Source organism: Mobula birostris, chromosome 2, assembly GCF_030028105.1.
Source record: "Mobula birostris isolate sMobBir1 chromosome 2, sMobBir1.hap1, whole genome shotgun sequence".
NCBI classification, from domain to species: domain Eukaryota; kingdom Metazoa; phylum Chordata; class Chondrichthyes; order Myliobatiformes; family Myliobatidae; genus Mobula; species Mobula birostris.
The window spans coordinates 110,863,691-110,888,992 of NC_092371.1; the positions used below are offsets into that span (position 1 = coordinate 110,863,691).

Here is a 25,302-nt window from a genome sequence, read left to right on the forward strand (position 1 = left end):
TTAAATACAACTAGTACAAGAGGACCAAGCAACATACACAAAATGCTGGTGGAACACAGCAGGCCAGACAGCACCCATAGGAAGAAGCACAGTCGACGTTTCAGGCCGAGACCCTTCGTCAGGACTAACTGAAAGAAGAGATAGTAAGATTTGGAAGTGGGAGGGAGAGGGAGAGATCCAAATGATAGGAGGAGACAGGAGGGGGAGGGATAGAGCTAAGAGCTGGAAAGTTGATTGGCAAAAGGGATACAAGGCTGGAGAAGAGAGAGGATCATGGGACTGGAGGCCTGGGGAGAAAGAAAAGGGGAGGAAAGTGCCAGAGGAAGATGGAGAGCAGGCAAGGAGTTATTATGAGGGGGACAGAGAGAGAAAAAAGAAAAAAGGGAAAAATAAAAAATAATAAAAAAATAAAGGATGGGGTAAGAACGGGAGGAGAGGCATTAACGTAAGTTAGAGAAGTCAATGTTCATGCCATCACGTTGGAGGCTACCCAGAGAGAATGTAAGGTGTTGTTCCTCCAACCTGAGTGTGGCTTCTTCTTGACAGTAGTGGCCATGGACAGACAGATCAGAATGGGAATGGGACGTGGAATTAAAATGTGTGGCCACTGGGAGATCTTGCTTTCTCTGGAGGACAGAGCATAGGTGTTCAGCGAAACAGTCTCCCAGTCTGCGTCGGGTCTCGCCAATATATAGAAGGCCACATCGGGAGCACTGGACGCAGTAGATCACACCAGCCGACTCACAGGTGAAGTGTCGCCTCACCTGGAAGGACTGTCTGGGGTCCTGAATGGTGGTGAGGAAGGAAGAATAAGGGCATATGTAGCACTTGTTCCACTTACAAGGATAAGTGCCAGGACAGAGATCGGTGGGGAGGAATGGGGGGGGGGGGGAACGAATGGACAAGGGAGTTGCGTAGGGAGCAATCCCTGCGGAAAGCAGAGGGTGGGGGGGGGGGGGAAGATGTGTTTGGTGATGGGATCCCATTGGAGATGGCGGAAGTTACGGAAGTTATGTTGGACCCAGAGGCTAGTGGAGTGGTAGTTGAGGACAAGGAGAACCCTATCCCTAGTGGGGTGGCGGGAGGATGGGGTGAGAGCAGATGTGCATGAAATGGGAGAGATGTGCGTTTGAGAGCAGAGTTGATGGTGGAGGAAGAGAAGCCCCCTTCTTTAAAAAAGGAAGACATCTCCTTCGACCTTGAATGAAAGGCCTCATCCTGAGAGCAGATGTGGCAGGGACGGAGGAATTGCAAGAAGGAGATGGTACTTTTGCAAGAGACAGGGTGGGAAGAGGATTAGTCCAGGTAGCTGTGAGAGTCCGTGGGCTTAAAGTAGACATCAGTAGATAGGCTGTCTCCAGAGATAGAGACAGGAAGATCAAGAAAGGGGAGGGAGGTGTCAGAAATGGACCAGGTAAATTTGAAGGCAGGGTGAAAGGTGGAGGCAAAGTTAATGAAGTCAACGAGCTCACCAAGCATGCAGGAAGCAGCGCCAATGCAGGCGTCGATGTAGTGAAGGAAAAGTGGGGGACGGATTCCAGTATAGGCTTGGAACATGGACTGTTCCACAAAGCCAACAAAAAGGCAGGCATACCTGGGACCCATATGGGTGCCCGTGGCTACACCTTTAGTTTGGAGGAAGTGGGAGGAGCCAAAGGAGAAATTATTAAGAGTAAGGACTAATTCTGCTAGACGGAGGAGAGTGGTGGTAGAGGGGAACTGGTTAGGTCTGGAATTCAAAAAGGGGAGAGCCTTGAGACCTTCCTGGTGGGGGATGAAGGTATATAGGGACTGGACATCCATGGAGAAAATAAGGTGGTGGGGAGCCAGGGAACTTAAAATTATTGAAAAAATCCAGAGCATGAGAAGTGTCACGAACATAGGTGGGGAAGGGATTGAACAAGGGGGGATAAAACCGGGTCGAGGAATGCAGAAATGGGTTCGGTGGGGCAGGAGCAAGCTGAGACAATGGGTCTACCTGGACCAAATCACGTTGGTTCTTTCTCTTTGCACTTTCGTCTTTTGTTCTCCCTACCACTCGGCTCTTTGCCTTTTGCTCTTTTTCTCTTCCCTTTCCCCTAATTTCATTCTTGTAATGTTTAATTAAAAAATCATAAACAATTTTATGCCTCATTCTTGACTTCTTTAGAACCTTGGATTGCAAAAAACATCAGAATTCAGTATTGCATTCCAACAATGTAAATCTCAAACTCATTACACAATCCTCAACAGCTCAAGTTCTCCATTAAGTTCCTCAACTTAGCATTGTAACCTCCAACTGTAATTAGTACCAAAATGCAAAGAATTTTAATGATAAAGGAAAAATAAGTGCCTGAAGTTCAAACACCAAATTTATTCACATCAAGACAAGTGTCCATCTTCAATACAGAGAACCTTTATCCATGCAGACAAGGATAGCATGGTTCCCAACTCCAAACAGAAGTCAAGTAGTCTTAGAAATTACAAAAGGAAAATTGTTTTCTGATTAAAAGACATGAGGAACAGAAAATGTTCTTAATAAATTCCAACAATACCCACTCCATGAAGGTGTCAGTGGTGGAAAAGGTGAGTAGCTTTAAGTTCCTGGGAGTCAATATTTTGGAGAATCTGTCCTGGGGGCAACACATTGATGCAATCATGAAGGCAGCTCATCAGTGATCTACTTTATTAGGAGTTTGAGGAGACTTGGTATGTCACCAAAGACTTTTGCAAATTCTAAAGATGTATGGTGGAGAACATTCTTACTGACTGCATCATTGTCTGGTATGACAGATCCAAAGCACAAGAACGCAAGAGGCTGCAAAGGGTTGTAGTCTCAACCAGTTCCATCACAGGCACAACCCCTACTATCAAGGACATCTTCAAGAGGTGTTGCCTCCAGAAGGTGGCATCCACCATTAAAAACTCTCAGCACCCAGAACATGCCTTCTTCTCATTACTACTCTAGGGCAGAGGAGCCTGATTACACCAAGTTATTCGGAAACAGCTTCTTCACAGCTACCATTAGATTTCTTAATGATCCATGAACACTACCTCATTACTTATTTTATTGCACTATTTATTTTGAAATTAATAATAAAATCATATATTTGCACCGTACTGTTGCCACAAAACAAATTCCACACTATATAACAGTGATAATAAACCTGATCCTGACCAAGCTGGTCACACTTCTGCATTGTCTCAAAGATAACTAACTGTTAAGCAGGATGTGGAAAAATAGAGATACCAAGATCAGATATACTTATGGGGAAATAGAAAACATGTGGATTTGAAAGATGCCAGACATATGAAATAAAGCAGAATACTAGAATTATTCAATAGTTCAGGCAGTAATGGTAAAGAGAAAAACTAAATTACAGGATGACATTTCATCAGAATATACTGAGAAGACTGCTTAAATGAAATTATTGCAAATAATGTGCAAGTCCTGATGGCTTGTCCAGGCAGAAGATTAATGTTTCTTGAACTAGGCTGGGTTTTGTTGCAAAAATGTCAGAAGCCACAACCAGACAGGAGCAAAAAGGATCCAGAATTAAAGTGAAAGCCAACTGGAACATCATCATTCGAGTACGAATAGTGCTGTGCTACAAATGTGCATATGGGTTCTCCAATGTAGAGGAAAGCACATTATTAAAATCAAATGAAATACACCAAATTGGAGGAAGTATAAGCTCACTGCTGCTTTATCTGGAAGCAATATTTAGTGGAAATCAGGAAGGGGAAAAGTAGGACTGGTGTGGTATCTTCTGCAACTCCAAGGGAAGAGTGCAGTGGTTATAAACCAGCAGGCTTCAGACTAAACATTACCTTCAAAGTATTCATTCACATATCCTCCACTTCCAAGCACACATCTTTCTTTACCCCAAGTGATCCTACTCTCTCCCTGATTATCTTCTTGCTCTTGATGCATGTATGAAACGTCTTGAGATTTTTAAATTGCACTCAGTAAGGACTTTTCACAGACCCTTATGGCTCTCCTAATTCTCTTCAAGTTTTTTTATGAAAGCATCTTTATAATACACAAAGACTTGGTTTAATTTGCACTTCATTTTAGATATCTATGTCTAATAAAGCACACAAAGAAATTTAAGACATTTTCTGTCAGCTCTGTGATTCCTAGTCTCAATGTGCTTGCCTTGATCTCATTTGGTCCTGTTACATGCTTGCTAGCTACTGGACTCAATTGGCAGTATCCATGGATGTGTAAAATGAAGTTAACATTTCTGGTCAATAATCTTTTCATTTGTTTCTGTTTTGCCAATGTTCAATGCAGTAGCTTTTTCCCACTGAGACTGAAAACAGTAAGTACCAAGGCAAATTTGATAGATCTCTTTTTTTTTTAAGATTGGTACTTTTGTGAGTCTTAAGTTATCTGATATTATGAGGAACATATGACTGCTGATATTAACAGCAAAATATTCATAAAGGTGCATTAAGACATGGTTTGCACACCATAAGCACCAATTCTATTTGTATTAGAAGTTACTCTGCAATAAGAGATCTGTTCCATTGAATTAGTGTTTATCAGGTTCTCTCTGCTAAAAGACAAGGCAATTTCTAAAGGATTTAAGCAAGCTATGGCTCTTCTTCATTTTAAAATACTGGCTTGGAACTTAAAACTTATTAATACATGTATCAATATTGTAGTGCTGTTCAAGAAATGTATTACCAAGCACAAAGCTGGTGGCCAAATGTCTTCCTTCTATTTTGTAAATTTTCTCAGCATCTCTAACACTCTCCTAAATTCTCATCTGTTGATGTATTACTGTGTTTTGGAGTTGCAGGTGATACTGCTAGTTATATTTTTCCACTCAGTGGATGGGAAATATTGACCAGAGTTATATATCAGGTCACACTGCCCATAATTTATTTTGCAGGCTATCAAGTAATTTTGTAATAATTTGTTCATTTTAAATTCCAGGGTGGAATTAAGTATTGTAAACCAGAGTTGAGGTTCGGTGTGGCTTGAAGCACCCTGGGCCACAATGAGGAGCTCTATACCAAAGCGAGCAGTGCAGTAATTGCTCAAGGCATAGTTGGAGTCCTACATGGCTGCCTCCTTTCAGCTACGCTGTTCAACATTTTCCTAGAGCAAACAATGACAGATGCCCTGGAAGACCATATCAGCATAGTCAGCATTGGAGGACAGATCATAATCATCCTCAGGTTCGCCAATGATATTGATGGGCTGGCAGGAAGTGAGGATGAATTGGCCAATCTTGAGAACCTTCTGGACAATACATCTACCAGATATGGCATGGATATCAGCGCAGAGAAGAGCAAGCTGATGAGAAATGGTGAGAAGCCAATCATGACAAAATTCAGTCAGCTGACAAGAACTAGAGACTGTCAAATGGTTGAAGTATCTTGGAGTGATCATCAACTAAGAGGATCAAAGCCTAAAGTCCTTGCAGGAACAGCCCTAACGGTAAAATTGGCTAAACAAAAACCAACCCAAAAAGGCAATAATATCACTCTCCAATCCAAGTTGAAACCCCTTCATGCACTTGTGCTCTTCATCTTCTTGCATGCATGCAAATCATAGACTTTGACAGAAGTGCAAAAGAATATCTATGCAGTAGAAATGAGATGCTTCAGAAGGCTCCTCGGCACCTCCTATACAGACAAACTGATGTTGGAACTCTCTCACACAATAGAAACAGTGGAAAAGTTATAAGTTTTGAGTTAGAAACACCCGAAAACCTACAGCACAATACAGGCCCTTCGGCCCAGAATTGTGCCAAACATGTCCCTAACTTAGAAATTACTAGGCTTACCTATGGCCTCTATTTTACTAAGCTCTATGCACCTATGTAAAAGTCTCTTGAAAGACCCTATCGTATCCGCCTCCATCGCCATTGCTGGCAGCCCATTCCACGCACTCACCACTCTGAGTAAAAAATTTAACCCTGACATCTCCTCTGTACCTACTCCCCAGCATCTTAAACCTGTGTCCTCTTGTGGCAACAATTTTAGCCCTTGGAAAAAGCCTCTGACTATCCACATGATCAATGCCTCTCATCATCTTATACACCTCTATCAGGCCACCTCTCCTTGGTCACTCCAAGGAGAAAAGGCCAAGTTCACTCAACCTACTCTCATAAGGCATGCTCCGCAATCCAGGCAACATCCCTGTAAATCTCTTCTGCACCCTTTCTATGGCTTCCACATCCTTCCTGTAGTGAGACGACCAGAACTGAGCACAGTACTCCAAGTGTGCTCTGATCAGGGTCCTACATAGCTGCAACATTACCTCTCAGCTCCTAAGTTCAATTCCATGATTGAAGGCCAATGCACCGTACGCCTTCTTAACCACAGAGTCAACCTGTGCAGCTGCTTTGAGTGTCGTATGGACTTGAACCCCAAGATCCTTCTGATCCTCCACGCTGGCAAGAGTCTTACCATTACTACTATATTCTGCCATCATATTTGACCTACCAAAATGAACCACTTCACACATCTGGGTTGAACTTCATCTGCCACTTCTCAGCCCAGTTTTGCATCCTATCAATGTCCCGCTGACAGCCCTGTAGACTATCCACAACATCTCCAACCTTCGTGTCATCAGCAAACTTACTAATCCATCCCTCCACTTCCTCATCCAGGTCATTTATAAAAATCACGAAGAGTAGAGGTCCCAGAACAGATCCCTGAGGCACTCCACTGGTGACCGACCTCCATGCAGAATATGACCCATCTACAAACACTCTTTGCCTTCTGTGGGCAAGCCAATTCTGGATCCACAAAGCAATGTCCCCTTGGATCCCATGCCTCCTTACTTTCTCAATAAGCCTTGCATGGGGGTACCTTATCAAATGTCTTGCTGAAATCCATAAACACTACATTTACTGCTCTTCCTTCATCAATGTGTTTAGTCACATCCTCAAAAAACTCAATCAGGCTCGTAAGGCACGACCTGCCCTTGACAAAGCCATGCTGACTACTTCTAATCACATTATACCTCTCCAAATGTTCATAAATCCTGCCTTTCAGGGTCTTGTCCATCAACTTACCAACCACTGAGGTAAGACTCACTGGTCTATAATTTCCTGGGCTATTTCTACTCCCTTTCTTGAATAAAGGAACAGCATCCGCAACCCTCCAATCCTCTGGAACCTCTCCTGTCCCCATTGGTGATGTAAAGATCATCCCCAGAGGCTCAGCAATCTCCTCTCTCGCCTCCCACAGTAGCCTGGGGTACATCTCATCTGGTCCCAACAACTTACCCAACTTGATGCTTTCCAAAAGCTCCTGCACATCCTCTTTCTAAATATCTACATGCTCAAGCTTTTCAGTCTGCTGCAAGTCATCACCAAGGTCCTTTTCCATAGTGAATACTGAAGTAATCATTAAGTACCTCTGCTATTTCCTCCAGTTCCATGCACACTTTCCCACTGTCACACCTGACAGGTCCTATTCTTTCATGTCTTATCCTCTTGCTCTTCACACACTTGTAGAATGCCTTACAGTTTTCCTTAATCCTGCCCACCAAGGCCTTCTCATGGCCCCTTTGGGTTCTCCTAATTTCCTTCTTAAGCTCCTTCCTATTAGCCTTCTAATCTTCTAGATCTGTAACATTACCTAGCTCTCTGAACCTTTTGTAAGCTTTTCTTTTTGCCTAGATTTATTGCAGCCTTTGTACACCAAAGTTCTTGTACCCTACCATAAATTCCATCTCATTGGAACGTACCTATGCAGAACTCCACACAAATATCCCCTGAATATTTGCCACATTTCTTCCGTACTTTTCCCTGAGAACATCTGTTTCCAATTATCCAATTTCCTGCCTGATAGCCTCATAATTCTCCTTACTCCAATTAAACACTTTTCCAACTTGTCTGTTCCTACTCTCTCCAATGCTATTGTAAAGGAGATAGAATTATGATCACTATCTCCAAAATGCTCTCCCACTGAGAGATCTGACACCTGACCAGGTTCATTTCCCAATACCAAATCAAATACAGCCTCTCCTCTTGGAGGCTTATCTACATATTGTGTCAAGAAACCTCCTGAACACACATAACAAACTCCACCCCATCTGAACCCCTTGCTCTAGCGAGATACCAACTGATATTTGGGAAATTAAAATCTCAAAGAGTTGGGCTTAGGAGTTGCCATTTTATTACTTTGACAGAGCAGGTCGGAGATAGAATAGGACACCCTGTAGTTAAGAAACAGGAGTTAAGGGTGGAATTTTTTGGGGGGGGGGGACATCAAAGTGGGGGTCAGCTGAGAAACTATTTTCTGAATAGATCAAGGTGAGGAGTGTCCAAATCAATTTGAGTATTGGGTAGAAAAGTGAATGATGATGATAGTTAAATTATGATGATGAATGATGATGATGATAGATGCCCTGAGCCAGTAGGCTGGTCCTGGACTTATTTCATAATTTACTGGCATAATTTACATATTATTATTTATAGTTTTATTACTATTTATTATTTATGGTACAACTGTAACAAAAACCAATTTCCCCCGGGATCAATAAAGTATGACTATGACTATTAAGCTAACAGAAGATGTCTTGAATTTCTTTGCATGCTTTATTAGAGCTGGATTGCTGAACTTTCCATTGAGATTCTTGGCAGGACAGCAGTGGGCTAGAGAAAGGAACTTGATGCACTTTGTATTTACCACCTTAGCTTTACATGAGGAATGGCAACCCTCTTCATTCAGTGGGACAGCTGACCCTGTGGAAGTACTTGATTACTTTGTTATTGTTTTTAATTATTTGTTAGTATTTCAAGATATTTATTTTAATCATTTGAGTATATTTGATTCCTTTCTTGGTGTCTTTGCCAATCAAAAAGCCTTCAGTAATGACAAAAAGTTATTAGTGGGGGCTGGGTCGCAGAATACACCGCTAGTAAAATGACAGGAGTATAGATATCATCCAACTTTATCCAAGACCACCCCTGTAAAAGTATTCTGAAAAAGTACTTTAAGATAGACGCACACTATTGGTATGAGTTTAAGCCACAAGCCAAGTCCAGGATGACCAGATTTGGTTTTCTAAATTTTGTTAAAGGTAGCAGTCAAATTGAGATAGAGAATCACTTCAGAGCTGATTGGGTTTCTTCCTTACTTTAGCAAAACTGTAGGTATTATAGAAACTGTAGATTTATGAAGCTAAAACCAAACCAAGTCCATGTGGATTATAAAAATGCTTTAAAAAAGGCAGACAGGGGCAATTAGGAGAGCCATAAGGAGCTATGAAAAGTGCTTACTGAGTACAATTACAGAGAATCCAAAGACATTTTATATATGCATCAAATCACCTGTTCTTCATAAACAGATGTGACTGTCATTTTAAAAAAGAGCAATTTTTGTGTATTTGAGACTTAACTGTTCCATATACAAATTAAGTGTCTATTTAATCATTTCTTCCAATCCCATCTCCCTGGATGTTGGCCGGGTGCATGGAGTTGCAGCTTTCATTCCATCAAATCTTTCCATCCTCAAAATAAACTAAATATGAAATGTTACTAAAAGTCTTAATGAAATTAAAGGGAATTATAATTTAGTGTCAGAGTTACAAAATACACGTGGACTAAGATGTTAACTGTCCTGTGCTATCACCAGTGGGATCATCAGTTGATCTGCCACCTGTCTTCAGGAGTTTCGGCCCGCTTATGATCAAGACTCCCTCGAGGTGGTGGGCCAGCAGTGCTAAAGCATCACCTCCCACTGGTGAGCTTAAAAACTTGGCATCTACCTCTATCAGGGTTGTTGGTCACTTCCATCCAACAGACAGTCTGCTCTTCAGGTGTCTATGCAGCTACTGAAGGGTTTGCAAGATGTGTATACACTGTCTGACTATCTGTCCCTCTGGACATACTTGGTCCACACCCATGCTGATCCTTTCTCTGCTGCCTCAGCTACAGCCCTGCTGGTTGACTTGATCTCTCTTCTAGTGAAGCCAAGGTCACGCAGCCACTTCTGGAGAGTGAACGCAATAAACCCACGGCAGCCTACTTCGAATGGATAGCATGAGAACTTCCACCCTCTGTCTCTGCACTCTGATCTTAATTCTGCATACTTGGTTAACTTGCGCTCATGGGCTTCATTGATGTTGTCTTCCCGGGGGACTGTGAGTTCACCAATAACCACTTCTCTACTGGTGTCAGACCATACGATTATATCTGGACGCAATGTTGTGAAAGCTATTTGCTCTGGGAAACTGCCTTTCCCATCCAGGTCAGCCTTGACACACCAATCATTGGCTGAAGAAAGTATGCTTGATCGTTAGCCAGCACTGTACACCCTTGACTTGGAGCCTTCTTTCACAAATGATATGCGATGTTCTATGCAATATGGGGCATGAGATAAGTTGTGCTGCAGTACTCTCTGCTCAACTGCTTCTGTTAAAACTGTGAGAACGTTGTCTCCAAGTGTACATGTCGCTGGAAAGATTGACTCTGCATGCACTCAAGGTATGTTGAAGTGTTCCCTTCTCGCCACAAGCAGCACACCTGTCTGTCTTATCTTCATACCAGGTGCTGAGGTTGGCAGGTGTTGGGAGCAGATCGTATGCTGCTCTGCAAAGAAAAGAAATGCGGAGCGGTTCCATCTGCCACAGAACATTCGAAGATAGATGTCATTGTTCAACACTTTCCCACTGGGTCCAAGCCCCTTGTTTGGCCAGGTCAGCTGTTTTAGCTAACCTCTTCTCCTCTCCTACCTCTCGTATTTCTTGTGTTACAAGCTCACAGCGTTCCTTACCTGTAGAAGATGACCACCACTTGTGGGTTGTCCATCCAAGTCCCTGGCAGCCTGGCTGGATAGCCCCAACCGTCTCCTTGTGCTTCAATCTAGACTCTGCCTCATCAACTGCTACACGGACTTACCACTTCCTGCCTGATCTCACATCTGGCTGGGTGTTCTTGATGACAGGGTCTTTTGAGTCTCAAAGCATCAAGAATGGATCTTACCTTGGCTACCTTGACCTCCTCAACAAGGGATTGCACTGGGATGGTAAGCTTTGTCTGGCTACTGTGGATGGCAACATTGGTGAGGCTGCTCGGTACTCCAAGCCACTTCTTCACATACTTGTTGATCTTCCGTTCCATTGCCTCAACATGGGACATTGCCACTTCATAGACAGTTAGTGGCCACATTATCCGTGGCATCAGTCCGTACTGCAAGCACCATAACTTCAACTTGCCAAGCAAGCCACACTTGTCAACAGACATCAGACCTCTGCTGATCTGTTCTCCTGTCTCTTGAACCCTCTTAGTATCTCTCAGCTCCTCTGTATACCATCGCCCGAGGCTCTTAACTGGTTGGTCCTGAATGGATGGAATCTCCTCTCCACAAAGGGTGAAATGAAAGTCAACCAGCTTTCCTCTCCTAAGAACAAGGCTCCTTGACTTCTTGGTCTTGAACTTCATTCTTCCCCAATCCATTAGCTCTTCGAGTCTAGATAGCACATTTTCCACTGCCTCCGTGCTGGGACCCAAAAGGGTAAGATCGTCCATGAATGCTCGTATTGGTGGTAACTCCTCTCTGCCATCAAATGCGACACCTTGTCCCACTGATTCTGCAGCCCTCACAATGATCTCTATGGGTAACACAAAAAGGATGGGTGAAATCACACATCCCATCGGGATTTCAACATCTGAGCTCTGCCACCTAGCTGTAAACTGCTGAGTGGAAAACCTCATCCGGAAATCGTTGTAGTACTGCATAACAAAGTTCTTCACCTTAGCAGGAATCCATAGGAATTCCATCGCAAACTCAATCAGGACATGGGGAACAGAACCATACGCATTTGCCAGATCAAGCCAAACTACAGCCAGATTTCTTCTCAACCTTTTTGACTCCTGGATGGTATGGTATGCCATATCATACTAGAATGTTCAAGGCATCCTGGGAAGCCTGGTACTCCTGCCTTCTGCTCAGATGTATTTACTAATCCATTCTCTATCACAAATGAAGATATTCTTTCTGCCAGAATGCCAAACATAATCTTCCCCTCTACATTCAGGAGTGAAATTGAGGAGTCATAGAGAAGTACAGCACAGAAGCAGGCCCAACACCCATCTAGCCCAAGCCAAAAACATTTAAACTTCAATTTCAAGTTATGTTTCTAACTTAACCTCAAAATTATCTTTGCTCATTGCTCATTCAACACTGATTTTATGTGTGTTCCAGGTAGCAAGAGCCATTACTTTTCATGAGAAACGGAAAGCTTAAACAGCAGAGTCTGTCTAGACTTCCGTTCAGTTTTAAATTGACTCTGTGAATAATAATGAAGTAAATCATTATGATAACAAGGCAACCCAGTGCAAAGATTCAGGTCTTTCAAGTAACTGGATCAAAGAATGAAAATAAAGTAAAAGTGAATAAACAACCTTAACATAGCCTCATTAATAACATCAGGACCCACGAGCAACTCCATCTTCCCAACAAAATACTTCCAGAATATGGGCATTTTCAAAAAATGAGAAACAAGTATGATAATGGATGGTTATATTAAAAACCCAGAAGTCTGCAGGCACAAGTTCATAGGGCAACTTGGGAATTTCAATCTAAGTAATTAAATCTTGAATCAACCATTCTAGACCAAGTTAGAATAACCATAAAACCACAAGGTAGTCATAAAACCCCATTGGGTTCAGTAACACCATTCTGGTTAGAAAGTATTATCTGTTTCTTAAGCTCAGAACAATTAGGATAGATAATGCTCAATCATAAGGTGCTGGCAATGCACAGCAATGTTTTGTAGGCAGCTCACAAAATTACTGTACTTTTGAGTTACAATTGCTATAATCTGAAGCCTGTAATTTTGATCTGCATAAACAAACTAGCGAACTTGACCCTCAAGAGTTCAAGTACAGCAGCTTGAAGCGGACGAAGGTTGATCATCGCCCGAAGAGAGGGCGCCAGGCCAAACTTCAAGCTAGAATAAAATGTCAAGGTATAAGGTTACCTCTTCCAAGCATCCACCTGGCCAAAATGCAGTCACTGGAGAACAAACTCTAGAGATTCTAAGAACAACACTGCTGTATCAAAGGGAAATGAGAGATTACTGCATTGTTTCACTGACACATGGTGCACCCTCTACACTCCAGACAAAGTCTCAATGCACCGGATGGACCAGACTGTAGATTCGAAGAATGCAAGAGGCAGTGGGGCATGCATCATGTTACGCTCATTGTGGTACTCAGATGTAGTGGTCTTGTCGCACTTGTTCTTTCAACTTGGAACATCTAATGATTACGTGCTGACAGTGCTTCACAGTGACCCTCGTTACAGTTTACATACTGACAAAGGCAGATGTTCAGCAAGCACTCGATGTATTAAGTGCCACGATTAGCCAACAAGAAACAGCCTACCAAGGCCTTTCATATCTTTACCAGGGACTTCAATCAGGCTAGCTTGAAGAAATCTCTGCCTAATTACCATCAGCACCAGGGGGACCAACACACTCTAATATGACTCCATCAAGAATACCCACTATTACATCACGAGATAGCATTTCAGGAATCTGATCATCTCGTTGTCCTCCTAAGGCGGCTGCAGGAAGCAGAGATGTGACTATGGACTAGCTTCAAGTCAGTGGACTGGGCCACATTTGAGGACTCAAGAGGACCTGAATGAATATGTCACACTGTCATGAACTTTATCAAGCCACTTGTGGACAAATGTGAACCCACAAAATCATTCAGTCTTCCCCAAACAGAAGTCCTGAATGGACCAAGAGATCAATACTGCTGAAGGCCAGAAAAGTGGCATGCAGGTCTGGTGACCAAGAAAAGTACAAGAGGTCCAGGTATGACCTCAAGAAAGTCATTTCACATGCGAAGTGGCAATTCTGGACCAAACTTGAATCATAGAAGAATGCTCAACAGTGGTGGCAGGGCTTCAATGCTAACACCTCCTACAAAGCTAAACCAAGAGATATACGTGACAAGGTTTTGCTTCCAGATGAGCTCATGGTCTTTTATCTCACTTTCACTGATGTAACATGGAATCACATTCACAAACTCTCAAAACCCCTGACAACCCTGTGATTTCAGTCCCTGAGGCTGACATGAGAGCATCCTTCAGGAGGGTGAACCTGCGGGAAGCATCTGGCCCAGATGGTGTATCTGGCGAAGTACTGAAGACATGTGCTGATCAAGTAGCTAATATGTTTATTGACACCCTTAACCTCGTACTTTGGTAGTTGAAGGTAACCATTTGCTTCAAGCAGGCTTCAATCATACTGGCATCCAAGAAGAATGAGGTAACCGCCCTCTGACTATCATGCAGTAGCACTTACAGCCACTGTATTAAAGTGCTTTGAGAGGTTGGTCATGAAACATAACTCCAGCCTGAGGAGTGCTTTGGTTCACTTCAATTTGCCTACTGTCACAAAAGATCAACCGCAGATGCCATTTTATAGACTCTTCACTCAGTCCTGCAACATCTGGACAGTGAAGATGCTCTTAAATAACTACAGCTCAGCATTCTACACTGTCATCCCCTCAAAATTGATCAATAAACTCCAAGACCTAGGCCTCAATACTTCCTGGTACAATTGAATCCTCAATTTCATCTCTTGCAGAACCCAGTCTCCACAATCACCATGACTGTGAGACTAAGTAAAGCTGCAATACCATATTTAAGCTTGAAGAATCAGCATATAGTTTAATGCTCAAAGTGCATTTATTATCAAACTATATATACTATATACAACCTTGAGGTTTGTCTCTGCCAAGCAGCCACAAAACAAAGAAACCTATAGAATCCATATAAAAAAAGGGGAAAAAAGCGTCAAACGATGTGCAGTGTAAAAATCATGCAAACAATAAAAGTAAGCAAATAACATTCAGAACTGAAGTTCACGAAAGTGAATCCACAGCCACAAAGAGTCATCACTGCAGCCGATTCAGAAACCCATTAGATTAGTGGTCACCAACTGGTCGATCGCGATCAACTGGTCGATCTTTGAGACTTTCCCAGTAGTTCCCGAAAAAAAATGAAAAATAAATACACAAATACTGTTGTAATGTGAGCATTATAAAAATAAGTAATACTAATTAGGATAATGGTAATATAGCAATACTTCCACTACTGAAAGCTGTTTGTAAAGAGAGATTGTTTCCAGGTTGTGGGGTTTTAGTTCTGTTCTTTCTGCCCAGTGTGCAGTTCCATTCTTTCTGCCCAGCTCCCCCGCCATGCACCACAGTAGAAAAGACTGGAAGTAAAACCCCGCAACCCGGAAACACTATCATAATTAGTATTACTTATTTTTATAACGCTCACATTACAACACCTTTAATTCTATGTTTCATTGATTTTATTTCAACATGAAAAATAAATAAAAATTGACTGTTGCACTCAGTGTGGTGACTGGGGCTGAGTACTTTCTGCTAGTTCCCTGAAATTTGGCTCATAACTACAGACAGCCAGTTTAAGACAGTCTGTGAGGTGTCTGTCAGTAAGACAGCTCCTGTACTTAGATTTCATAATTTTCATCTGTTGCAGCACAGCGCCCTTGCAAACCTCCTGACAGACTGAATATTTGAATGGACAGTTTCCTTTGTTGGACTGAATGTTGAATCTGCCACATTTTTCAGGTGTTTTGTATTGGTAAACTGTTACTGAGACACTAGTATAAGTTTCAGAGGTACGCAAGAAAATGACACCACTGTTTTTTGTTTCCCAGTTCTTTTACATTTGGAGAATGTTGGAATTTAAAGGGGGAGAAGTGTTGTAATGTGAGCATTATAAAGATAAGTTAATACCAATTAGGATAATGGTAATATAGCAATACTCCCGCTACAGAAAGCTGTTTGTAAACAGAGGTTGTTTCCAGGGTTTTACTTCCAGTCTTTTCTGCGCGTGTGTACAAGCCCCTCCGCTGCATTGGTTTTGCCATCCCAGATAAAGTTGTTCCTTTGGACATGAAGTTGTCGAGTGGTCCTTTTTCAAAGTAGAAGTTACTACAAAAGGTATGAAGTATTGTAATATCCTTAAAGAAAGACAGCTATGGCCTGTTTGATATGCTAGTTACAGTGTTTTCTTGGTTGAATTAAAAGTTTGACAAAAGCATTTTATGAAATTCAAATACAATTAGCCCAAATAAAAGGCCTCAAATTGGAAGTACAATCTGAGTAGTTTTTTCTCTAAACGATTTAGTGGGTCGATCTTGCCTTTCACTAAGGCTAATGTAGGGGATCTTGGGCTTAAAAAGGTTGGCGACCACTACATTAGATGCAGACCACAGCCTCAATTCAGCACAGAGCAGCAAGCTGAATTGGCCCAAAATCTGCCTTCAACCCCGACACCCTGACCTTTCCAATTCAGCCCAGCACTTAAATCAATTAAACCTCGGGTGTTTCTTTGCTTTCAGACCTAGGTCCCACCACCTCGACTCTGTATTGCCTCTGTTCACCTCGATTCTGCCGCATTGAATTGCCTCCAAGTCCAGTCTGTCAATGACCCAACATTGGCTCATTCCCCGCTCTCATGCCCGGACCAAGCTGCCTAAATTCAGATTGTACACACCACTCCACGAAGGTCCCACACCTTCAACACTTCAGTTCACACAGCAAAAATACCAGGTCAGACAGTTCAACTCCGAAAAGGGAAGTTACAGGTTATGATTGCTGTGATCGCTTACAAGAAAAAGTGTAATTAATACAGGATTTGTTTGTTTAGTCTGCTACCCAGAAGTCATTGCCGTGCTTCATCAGTGCCACGTTAAACCTAAGGTTGGAGAAAAATTAGAAATGGTTGAATGGTGTCACAACAACAACCTCTCACTCAACATCAAAAAATCAAAAGAGCTGATTATTGACTACAGGAAGAGAAAACCAGAGGTCCATGAGCCAGTCCTCATCAACGTATCAAAGGTGGAGAGGGTCAATAACTTTAAGTTCCTTGGCGTTATCATTTCAAAGGATTCGTCCTGGGACCAGCATGTAAATGCCATTACAAAGAATGGCACAGTGGCATCTCTACTTTCTTAGAAGTTAGTGAAGATTTTGTCACGTCACCTAAAACTTTGACAAACTTCTATAGATGCACAGTGGAGTGATACCTTGTGTCACAGCCAGGTATGGAAACACCAATGCCCATGAATGGAAAAGCCTACAAAAAAAAAATGGTGGATACAGCCAAGTCCATCACAGGAAAAGCCCTCCCCATCATTAAACACACCAACAAGAAATCAGCATCCATCAAGGACCCCACTGCCCAGATCATGCTGTCTTCTCACTGCTGCCATTGGGGAGGAGGTACAGAAGTCTTAGGTTCCACACCACCAAATTCAGGAACAATTACTACCCTTCAACCATCAGACTCCTGAACTAGCATGGGTAACTTCACTCACCTCAACAATGAACTATTTCCACAACCTACGGACACACTTTCAAAGACTCTACAACACATGTTCTCAGAATTATTTACTTATTTTTATTGTATTTACAAAGTTGTTTTCTTTTTGCACATTGGCCATCAGTCTATGTGTAGCTTTTCATTGATTCTATTCTACTTCTTTGTTCTACTGTGAATGCCTGCAAGAAATTTAATCTCAGCGTAGCATACCATGATACACACGTACTTTGATAATAAATTACCAACTTTGATATGGCAAGTATCAAGTCACAAACAGTCCAGATATGGTGTGACAGCTGATTTCTTTGCATTAAGCACATTACTGCACCAGGTTGATGATACTAAAAATCGTGGTGTACAAAGAGTTCAAGTGTCTCCCTCAAGAAAGGAACAGAACACATGGAAGACGAGCTGGCTTGACATTGTAGTGGCCCCTTTCCCCTGCTCCACATCCTTGCGAATTATTTTCCCTCTATATTTAACCAATTCCCCTGTTGAGGCCACAATGCAACCTGCCTCTGTTCTGTCGGTAGGCAGTGGATTGCACATTCCAACCATAAGCTGCATCGCTCTGAATTTGCTGCTTTTATTTTATACCCACGGCCTCTAGTCCTCAATTCCTCCACCAACAGGAACCGAGTCCCACTATTCACTCATTTTAGACCCCTCATTTTCTAGGCTTGTCCCATATCCCTGTAAGCTTCCCTATCCATGTAGCTTTTCAATGTCTTTCAAATGTTGCTAATGTACCCATGCAACCACATCTTCTGGTAGCTCACCCCTGTATGGAAAAATTGCCCCAGTTTCATAACGATTCTCTTTCCTCACCCCAAACCTTACTCTTCTACTTCCTAGGAGAAAGACTGAGCATTAATTCTATCTATACTCATTATTTTTATATTCCTCTGTCCTTGTAACCATAGTTCCCTGTTACAGGAACTACAAGGGGTGATTGATAAGTTTGTGGCCTAGGGTACAAGGAGTCAATTTTAGAAAACCTAGCACATTTATTTTTCAACATAGTCCCCTCCTACATTTACACACTTAATCCAGCGGTAGTGCAGCATACGGACCTTGGACCTCCAGAAGGTATCCACAGATATGTGATTGATAAGTTTGTGGCTTAAGGTAGAAGGAGATGAGTTATACAGCTCTCGTTACATGCACATGTGGGTCAACTGAGTGATTAAGCAGAAAGTCTGAAGTTAGTAACTCATCTCCTTCTACCTTAGGCCACCAACTTATCTATCATTCCTGATGAGTTATTAACTTCAAACTTTCTGCATAATCACTCAAAGAGCATGTAACAAGAGCTGCGTAACTCATCTGCTTCTATCTTAGGCCACGAACTTATCAATCACCCTGCTGTGGACACTTTCTAGAGGTCCAAGGTCCGTATGCTCCACAACCGCTGGACTAAGTGTGTAAATGAAGGAGGGGACTATCTTGAAAAGTAAATGTGCTAGGTTTTCTAAAATTCACTCCTTCTACCTTAGGCCCCTTGTATTCTCAAATCTTTTCTAGACCTTCCTCGGTTCATGTGATGCAGTCAGAAATGAAAATAATACTCCAGTTGAGGCCAGTCCAGCATTTTATAAAAATTCAACATAACTTCCCTCCTTTTTTACTCTATCCTTCTATTATTAAAACCCAAAATTGTACCAACAACTTTCTCAGCCTGCAATGCCACTGTCATTAAAGAGCACCCATATCTACAAATCCCCTAAAATTGCCACATATCAGCCCATTCCACCAACCTGTTTATATCCTCTGCACTTCATAATACGGGCAATCCCCAAGTTATGAACAGCTTCCATCTTAACAAATGACCACAAGCTGATTTTGCCCATGTCATAAGATGCAGAAAATTACTCTACGGTATCTCACTGAATGGGCCAATAAGAGTCAATTAACATGAACGTTATTTATTGTCTTTTCCTGCCTAAATACAAGGTACAGAATCAGGATATCCAAACTAAATAGGTAGTTCCACTGGCACAAAATAACAATGGATGTATCACTGCACAATTATCAATAGAAGCGATCGTCAGTTTCCAAAGGTGTCTGAATACTGTGAGAAGATGCAAGTAGACCTCCTCTTTCCTCCCCCTCCCCCCCAATACTGGTTCTCCTTTGAATTTAGTGTCATATGTATAGATGTCCATTAAAATAGATATTCTGGGAATAGTCTCTAATGACAAGTTTTATGTCATCCACAAATTTAAAACAAAAATGTGGCTTGCATTCCAACTCAAGATTATTAATGTAGTTTTTTTTTTAATTGCACTGTGACAAATACCTGGAGAATGCCAATACTCACCTTTGTCTAGTCCTAATTCTGCTCCTATGTCTTATTCATCTCTATCTGTTATTTAGCCAGTTTCATGGCTATGTTATTTGTGCCCCTTTTTAATCCACATGCTTCATCATTACTGTTAACCCTTACGTAGCACCTTATCAAAAGCTTTCTGAAAGTCCATCTACACATTTACCGCATTACCCTCATCAAAAATAAAGCAATTTAGTTAAATACAATTTGTCTTCAACAACTTTCTCTTAATTAATCCACTTTCCTCCAGGTGCTCATTATTCCCATCTTGATCAATGTCTCTAAGTGATGTATGAGAGAGAAGCAGCATTTGAAAAATCTGTTAAGAATTCTTACAAAGGTAACTAGCAGAATACCTAAGAGCAAATCAGTCAATGCAGACTTTCAGGACCCATGCAAGAGATTATTAAACATGGTATTTGGATAATAAATAACCTATGTTAATGGACAAAAAGTCACAGAGATACATGACATAGACACCAGTTCTTCAGCCCAAATGTCTACATCAACTGTGATGGCTATGTTAATCCCATTTGTTTATATCAGGCATGCATTACTTCCTCCCAATACTCTTTGTCCAAATGCATTTTAAACATTGTAAATGATTCCAAATAACACCTCCATTGACAGTTCATTCTATAAATCCACCACCCTCCTACTCAGATCTCCTTCAAATTCCCTCCCAACCCACCTTAAACCTATGCTTTCTAGTTTTAAACCCTACCCTGGGAAAATGATTGACTACTCTACTTACAATCTTATAAACCTTTGCAAGGATATTCTTCAGCCTTTAAAGTTTAGTGATAAAAACCCAGTCAATGCAATTTTGCCTTGTAACTAAGGCCCTCCATATCAGGCAACATCCTGGTGAATCTCTACTACACATCTTTCAAGAAGCCTAATCAATGTTTGGAACATGTCACAACTCTTATATTGAATGTTTCAGCCTGTAAAGGCAAGCATACCAAACACCCTCTTCACTATCCTATCCACCTTTATTGTCACTTCAAAGTACAAAGTAAATTATCAAAGTACATACATGCCACCATATACAATCCTGAGATTTATTTCCTTGTGGGCATACTAAGTAAATCCAAGAACCATAACAGAATCAATGAAAGATCACTCCCAATAGGATCAGCAAACAACCAATATGCAAACAAACTGTGCAAATACAAAAAATATAAGAAATGTGGCAAGTGAAATTGAGTGGTTATCCCCACTGGCTCAAAAGCCTGATAACTGAGGGGTAATAACTGCTCCTGAACCTGGTGGTGTGAGTCCTGAGGATCTTGTACTTTCTTCCTGATGGCAGCAATAAGAGCATGACCTTGGGTGCTAGGGTCCCTGATGACGGATGGTTTCCTGTGACAGCGCTATGGAGCGGAGAGCTTTACCAGTGATGGACTGGGCCATATCCACTTCCTTCAGCAAGCTATGGATTTGCACCATACATCCCTCTACATCCACACTCCTAAGATTTCTGCCATTTAGTCCACATACTTTATCAGAATTTGACTTCCAAAAATGCAATACTCACATCTGATTAAATTTCATCTGCCACCACTTCACCCAACTTACATCTGATCTACCTCATTCTGCATCTTTAAACAGATTTCACAACTCCAATAATTTTTGAATTGCAAGTGAACTTGCTAATCATAATCCCTAAATTTTCATCCAAGTCATTTAAAAAGGACGAAGAAAAATCCCAGCACTGATCCCAGCTGTACACCTCAAGTTGCAGGCTTCCAATCAGAAAATCAAACCACTATCATCATCTTCCTCTCATTATCAAGCCAATTTTGGATCCAATTTTCCTATGCACCTCAGAACCAATATGATTTAACCATCTGGCAAAGCCTACTGTGCAGGGTCTATCAAAAACCATGCTAAAAGTCTATGTAATCCACATCTACCATTCTTCATTCATTTTCCTCGAATTCAGAACAAGAATAGACAGTATCACTTTAGATCAGGAGGCCATGGATAATGAAGATCACAGGGATAAATGCTAAATCCCCAGCTGTCCACAATCTATCTTGATAATAGGGTGAGGGAATCAATTACAACACATCCAAGTTAGCCAAAGATGTGATGCTGGATGGCAATATGGGCTGCAAGGAGGATGCAAAGCGAGCTAAGGGGGAGCTTGCTGGCATCTTATAATAAAGGACGTAATGCCAAGCCCCTTAGAAAGGATTAGGTAGGCCACTGTGGGTCCATAACAGGAAAATTAATACAGGTATATCAGTTCATTTGACCTTCCAGAAGGTCCTTGATAAAGTGCCATATCAAAGTCCATATTATTACAGATGTAGATCAAGGATATGTAAACAGGTTTATTTCTATCTTTTTCCAGGTTCAGAGGCTGTATTATGAGATAAGTACCAGCTATTCACAATCAGGGCAGGGAAGAGCAGAACAATAGATTATTTAAATAGCAAAAGGTGGGGGGGGGGGGATACATTCAGAGAAACCTTGGAGTTCTTTATACTAATCACTAGAAGTTGATATGCAGTTTCAACATTAAGGCATCTTGCTCCAATTACATAGACCCCTTACATAGAAACATTGGCTTTCCCACCAAGGGAAGTGTATTCTTGAAAAAGAGTGATTTTAAGGCTGACCATACTTATTCTTGGGATAGTGCATCTGTCACAAGAGGAAAGCTTATGCAAACTAGGTTGTACTCCCACATTTAGATGAATGAGGATTTCATGAAGCACACAAAACTCTAACAGGGTTTGACAAAATAAACTCAGTTCTTTTTCCTTGACAGTGTGTCTAGAAGGAGTCACAGTCTCAAAGTAGAAAGCTGGTCACTTAATACTGAGATAAGAAGAAACTTGTTCACCTAAAAGCCAATTAATATTTGGAATTGCTCAAAATTAAGTTTTCAACATCTCAAAAAAACCTATATCTTAAGTTCTGCCCCAATGTTCAAATGACAATACAAATAGTACCATTAAAGATAAGAATGTGCAGGTCCAATCCCTATATTTGTGTGAATATACAGTAATTAAGTAGCAGAAAAACAAATTAATAGTGTAAAGAAGTCTGGATGAACTGTTGATAACATTTGAGCTCTTAATAAATTCAGCCATGTTGACATTAAGGATAAAAATTTTAAAAGTTTCTACAAAGGGAAACCATTCCAGTCATGAAGAGATAAACATGCCAAAAGTATATTTATATTCTGAAACCACATCACAACATAGTCCAAGATATCCACTAAGGGATACATGACTTCAGTCACAAAACACTGCATTAATTCCTTCTCTGTGTAAATCCAGAATCCCCAGGTTAAATTAAAGTATAGATTAAGTTCAGGAAGTGTTTCTCCAGAAACAGCCCACACATACTGTACGCAAAGAATGGGGAAAATCAGTATTTCTTTAGAAAAAAATATACCAAATCCAATTCAGTTAAGCACATTAAGATATACATAGCAATCCAATAAAAAGATAAATGTTAACAAATATCTTAGATCTGCATCATTTACCTCATAATAACCCAATTGATTTCACACTCATCTAAAATTTAGTTCAGTCAGTTGTTTGTATGTATAACTATGAAACAAATCTGATACTTCACATTAAGACATTTTCTATAAAGTTCCAAATGCAAAACCAAATAGCTTCTCCTAATAACCAGCTTTGATTCCCATTGGTCTACTAGTTTATTGCACCAAACACTTCACAGTTTCAAATGCCATCACAGTTCATTAGATTCAATTACAGTGAACATATGGTAACACTGAAGCTCCACTGGCGTCTGTAAAGTTAAAATATTTACTCTTTCAGGTGCAGCTGTCAACCAGCTGGAAGTTGGTTAACTCAACTTCTTGCTTTACAAATGCTGATTTACCAGCTGTACAATATTTTTCAAATTCCTAGTATCTGAATTGTTCATCTAGATAGATACTAGATTACTAAACAACTGTTGTAAGAAAGCGCAGTTCAATTCTGAGAGGCTCAAAAGAACAAACATAGGCATAAAGAAAAAATGAAGATAGATGCTGGGAAGTTTCTGGAACATCTCGATATTACAAAGAAAAAACAATAGCACTTCGCATACACGAGAAAATTCGTAGATGCTGGAAAAGCAACACACACAAAATGCTGGAGGAACCAGGATCAGGCAGCATCTATGGAAATTAATAAACAGTCGACGTTTCGAGCCGAGACCCTTCATCAGGACTCGCTTCGCAGCTGTTTGGGTGCGAGAGACAACAAATCTGCATAAATCTCTGCTTAAATCAGTAAGTGACTGTGGTGTGGTCTAAACAACTTTTAAAAAAAAACAAAATAGCCAAAAGGGGACAGTCTGAACTGCGCAGATAATCTGCTCAAAAACTTTTGGACAGCGTTTCGCCATGGGATCTGTTTCCTGGGTTTGTCCGTGTGCGAAAAGAAAAAGGGAACAGGCGCAGTGTAAGATCCTCCACTTAACCAGCCGCCCTGCTTCTACACTCGCCGCAGGAGTGGAGTAGGCCCTGTAGTGAGACTCGGATCTGGGAATTCGCTCTCTCTGCATGTGCAATAGTCCATGTTTGCAGCGGCCCCATCGGTGGTGCGAAGGGGGAGGGGTGGGCAAGTGCAAGAAGCGGGGCTATTCTCGCCAGTGAGCTGTTTTTTTTAATTGTTTAGAAACAGTTTTCATTTTGTTGAACATTTCAAGAACAAGTACCCCCTCAGCCCCAACCTTCCGGGGCACTCACTCACCGTCGTTCTGGTCTTTGGGCCAGAGGTAGAAAGTGGCCGGGATGACGAGAAGTCCCACGAACGATGTGAGAAAATAAAAGGAGGTGTTGCCGCTATCGTCGTACTGAAACTGCTGCCCAGCCATCACAAGCTTCTCTCACTCACAATTCGCTCTTGCTAGCTACCCCAGACACGCCGCCGTTCCTCCGGGCCTCCGCTCCACTCTCTCACGCAACACGGACGTGGCACTGCGCGTGCGCACCAGTAGACGTCAGCGCCTACTCGCGACACGCGCTGGGAAAGGAGGGGCGGGTTTGGGGAGGGGGCAGTGGGAAGGGGGGAGGTCGGCTCGGGCGCGTCCACGAGCCCGGGAGGCCGGTGCGCGCTTGGGCCCCGCCGGTGTGAAGTGGGTCATCGGGAACGCCCACCCTCCGGGTGGACTGCGGCCTTGCAACGCGGCTATTCTGGAATCGAGTTGACACACAATCTAATGAAATTTTAAAAAAGAAAAGATCAATCAAATACTGGAAGAGGACGCAAATAGAAGACTTGCTTTATTAGGAAACACGCTGAATTGGGGGGGAAAAAGTACACGTTGCAATATTGTCCTGGAGATTCTGCAAATCAGGTACAATTCTGACTAAGGTGTCTAGAAAGAAAAGTCGCTGGCTCACGATATGGTGTGAGAAGACATTTAGGAATTTCTTCACTCATACGCAAATAACCTGGGAAGTTCGTTACCACGGGGGGCAGCAGAGGCCAAGTCACTAAATATATTTTAAGGAGATAGCTAAATTTCTAGATGACAAAGGCATCAGGAGGAATGGGAAAAGGGCAGAAATACAGTAATGAGGTGGATGATGATCAGCCATGATCATATTGAACGGCGTAGGAACCTGGGAGGACCTACTCTTCTGATTTTTTTCTATTTTTCGG

The 25,302-nt window shown here is 41.7% G+C and overlaps 1 protein-coding gene across 1 annotated transcript in view; it reads right to left on the reverse strand.

The window, feature by feature from the left end:
• The window catches only part of sec63 (SEC63 homolog, protein translocation regulator), a 107,088-nt gene extending 82,464 nt beyond the window's left edge, over nucleotides 1-24,624 (reverse strand). Inside the window, exon 1 of the mRNA XM_072246140.1 lies at nucleotides 24,388-24,624. Within this exon, the coding sequence (XP_072102241.1) occupies nucleotides 24,388-24,511 (124 nt within the window). The 5' untranslated portion in view covers nucleotides 24,512-24,624. The remainder of the gene's footprint in view (nucleotides 1-24,387) is intronic.
• Between the last annotated feature and the right edge of the window lie 678 nt (nucleotides 24,625-25,302).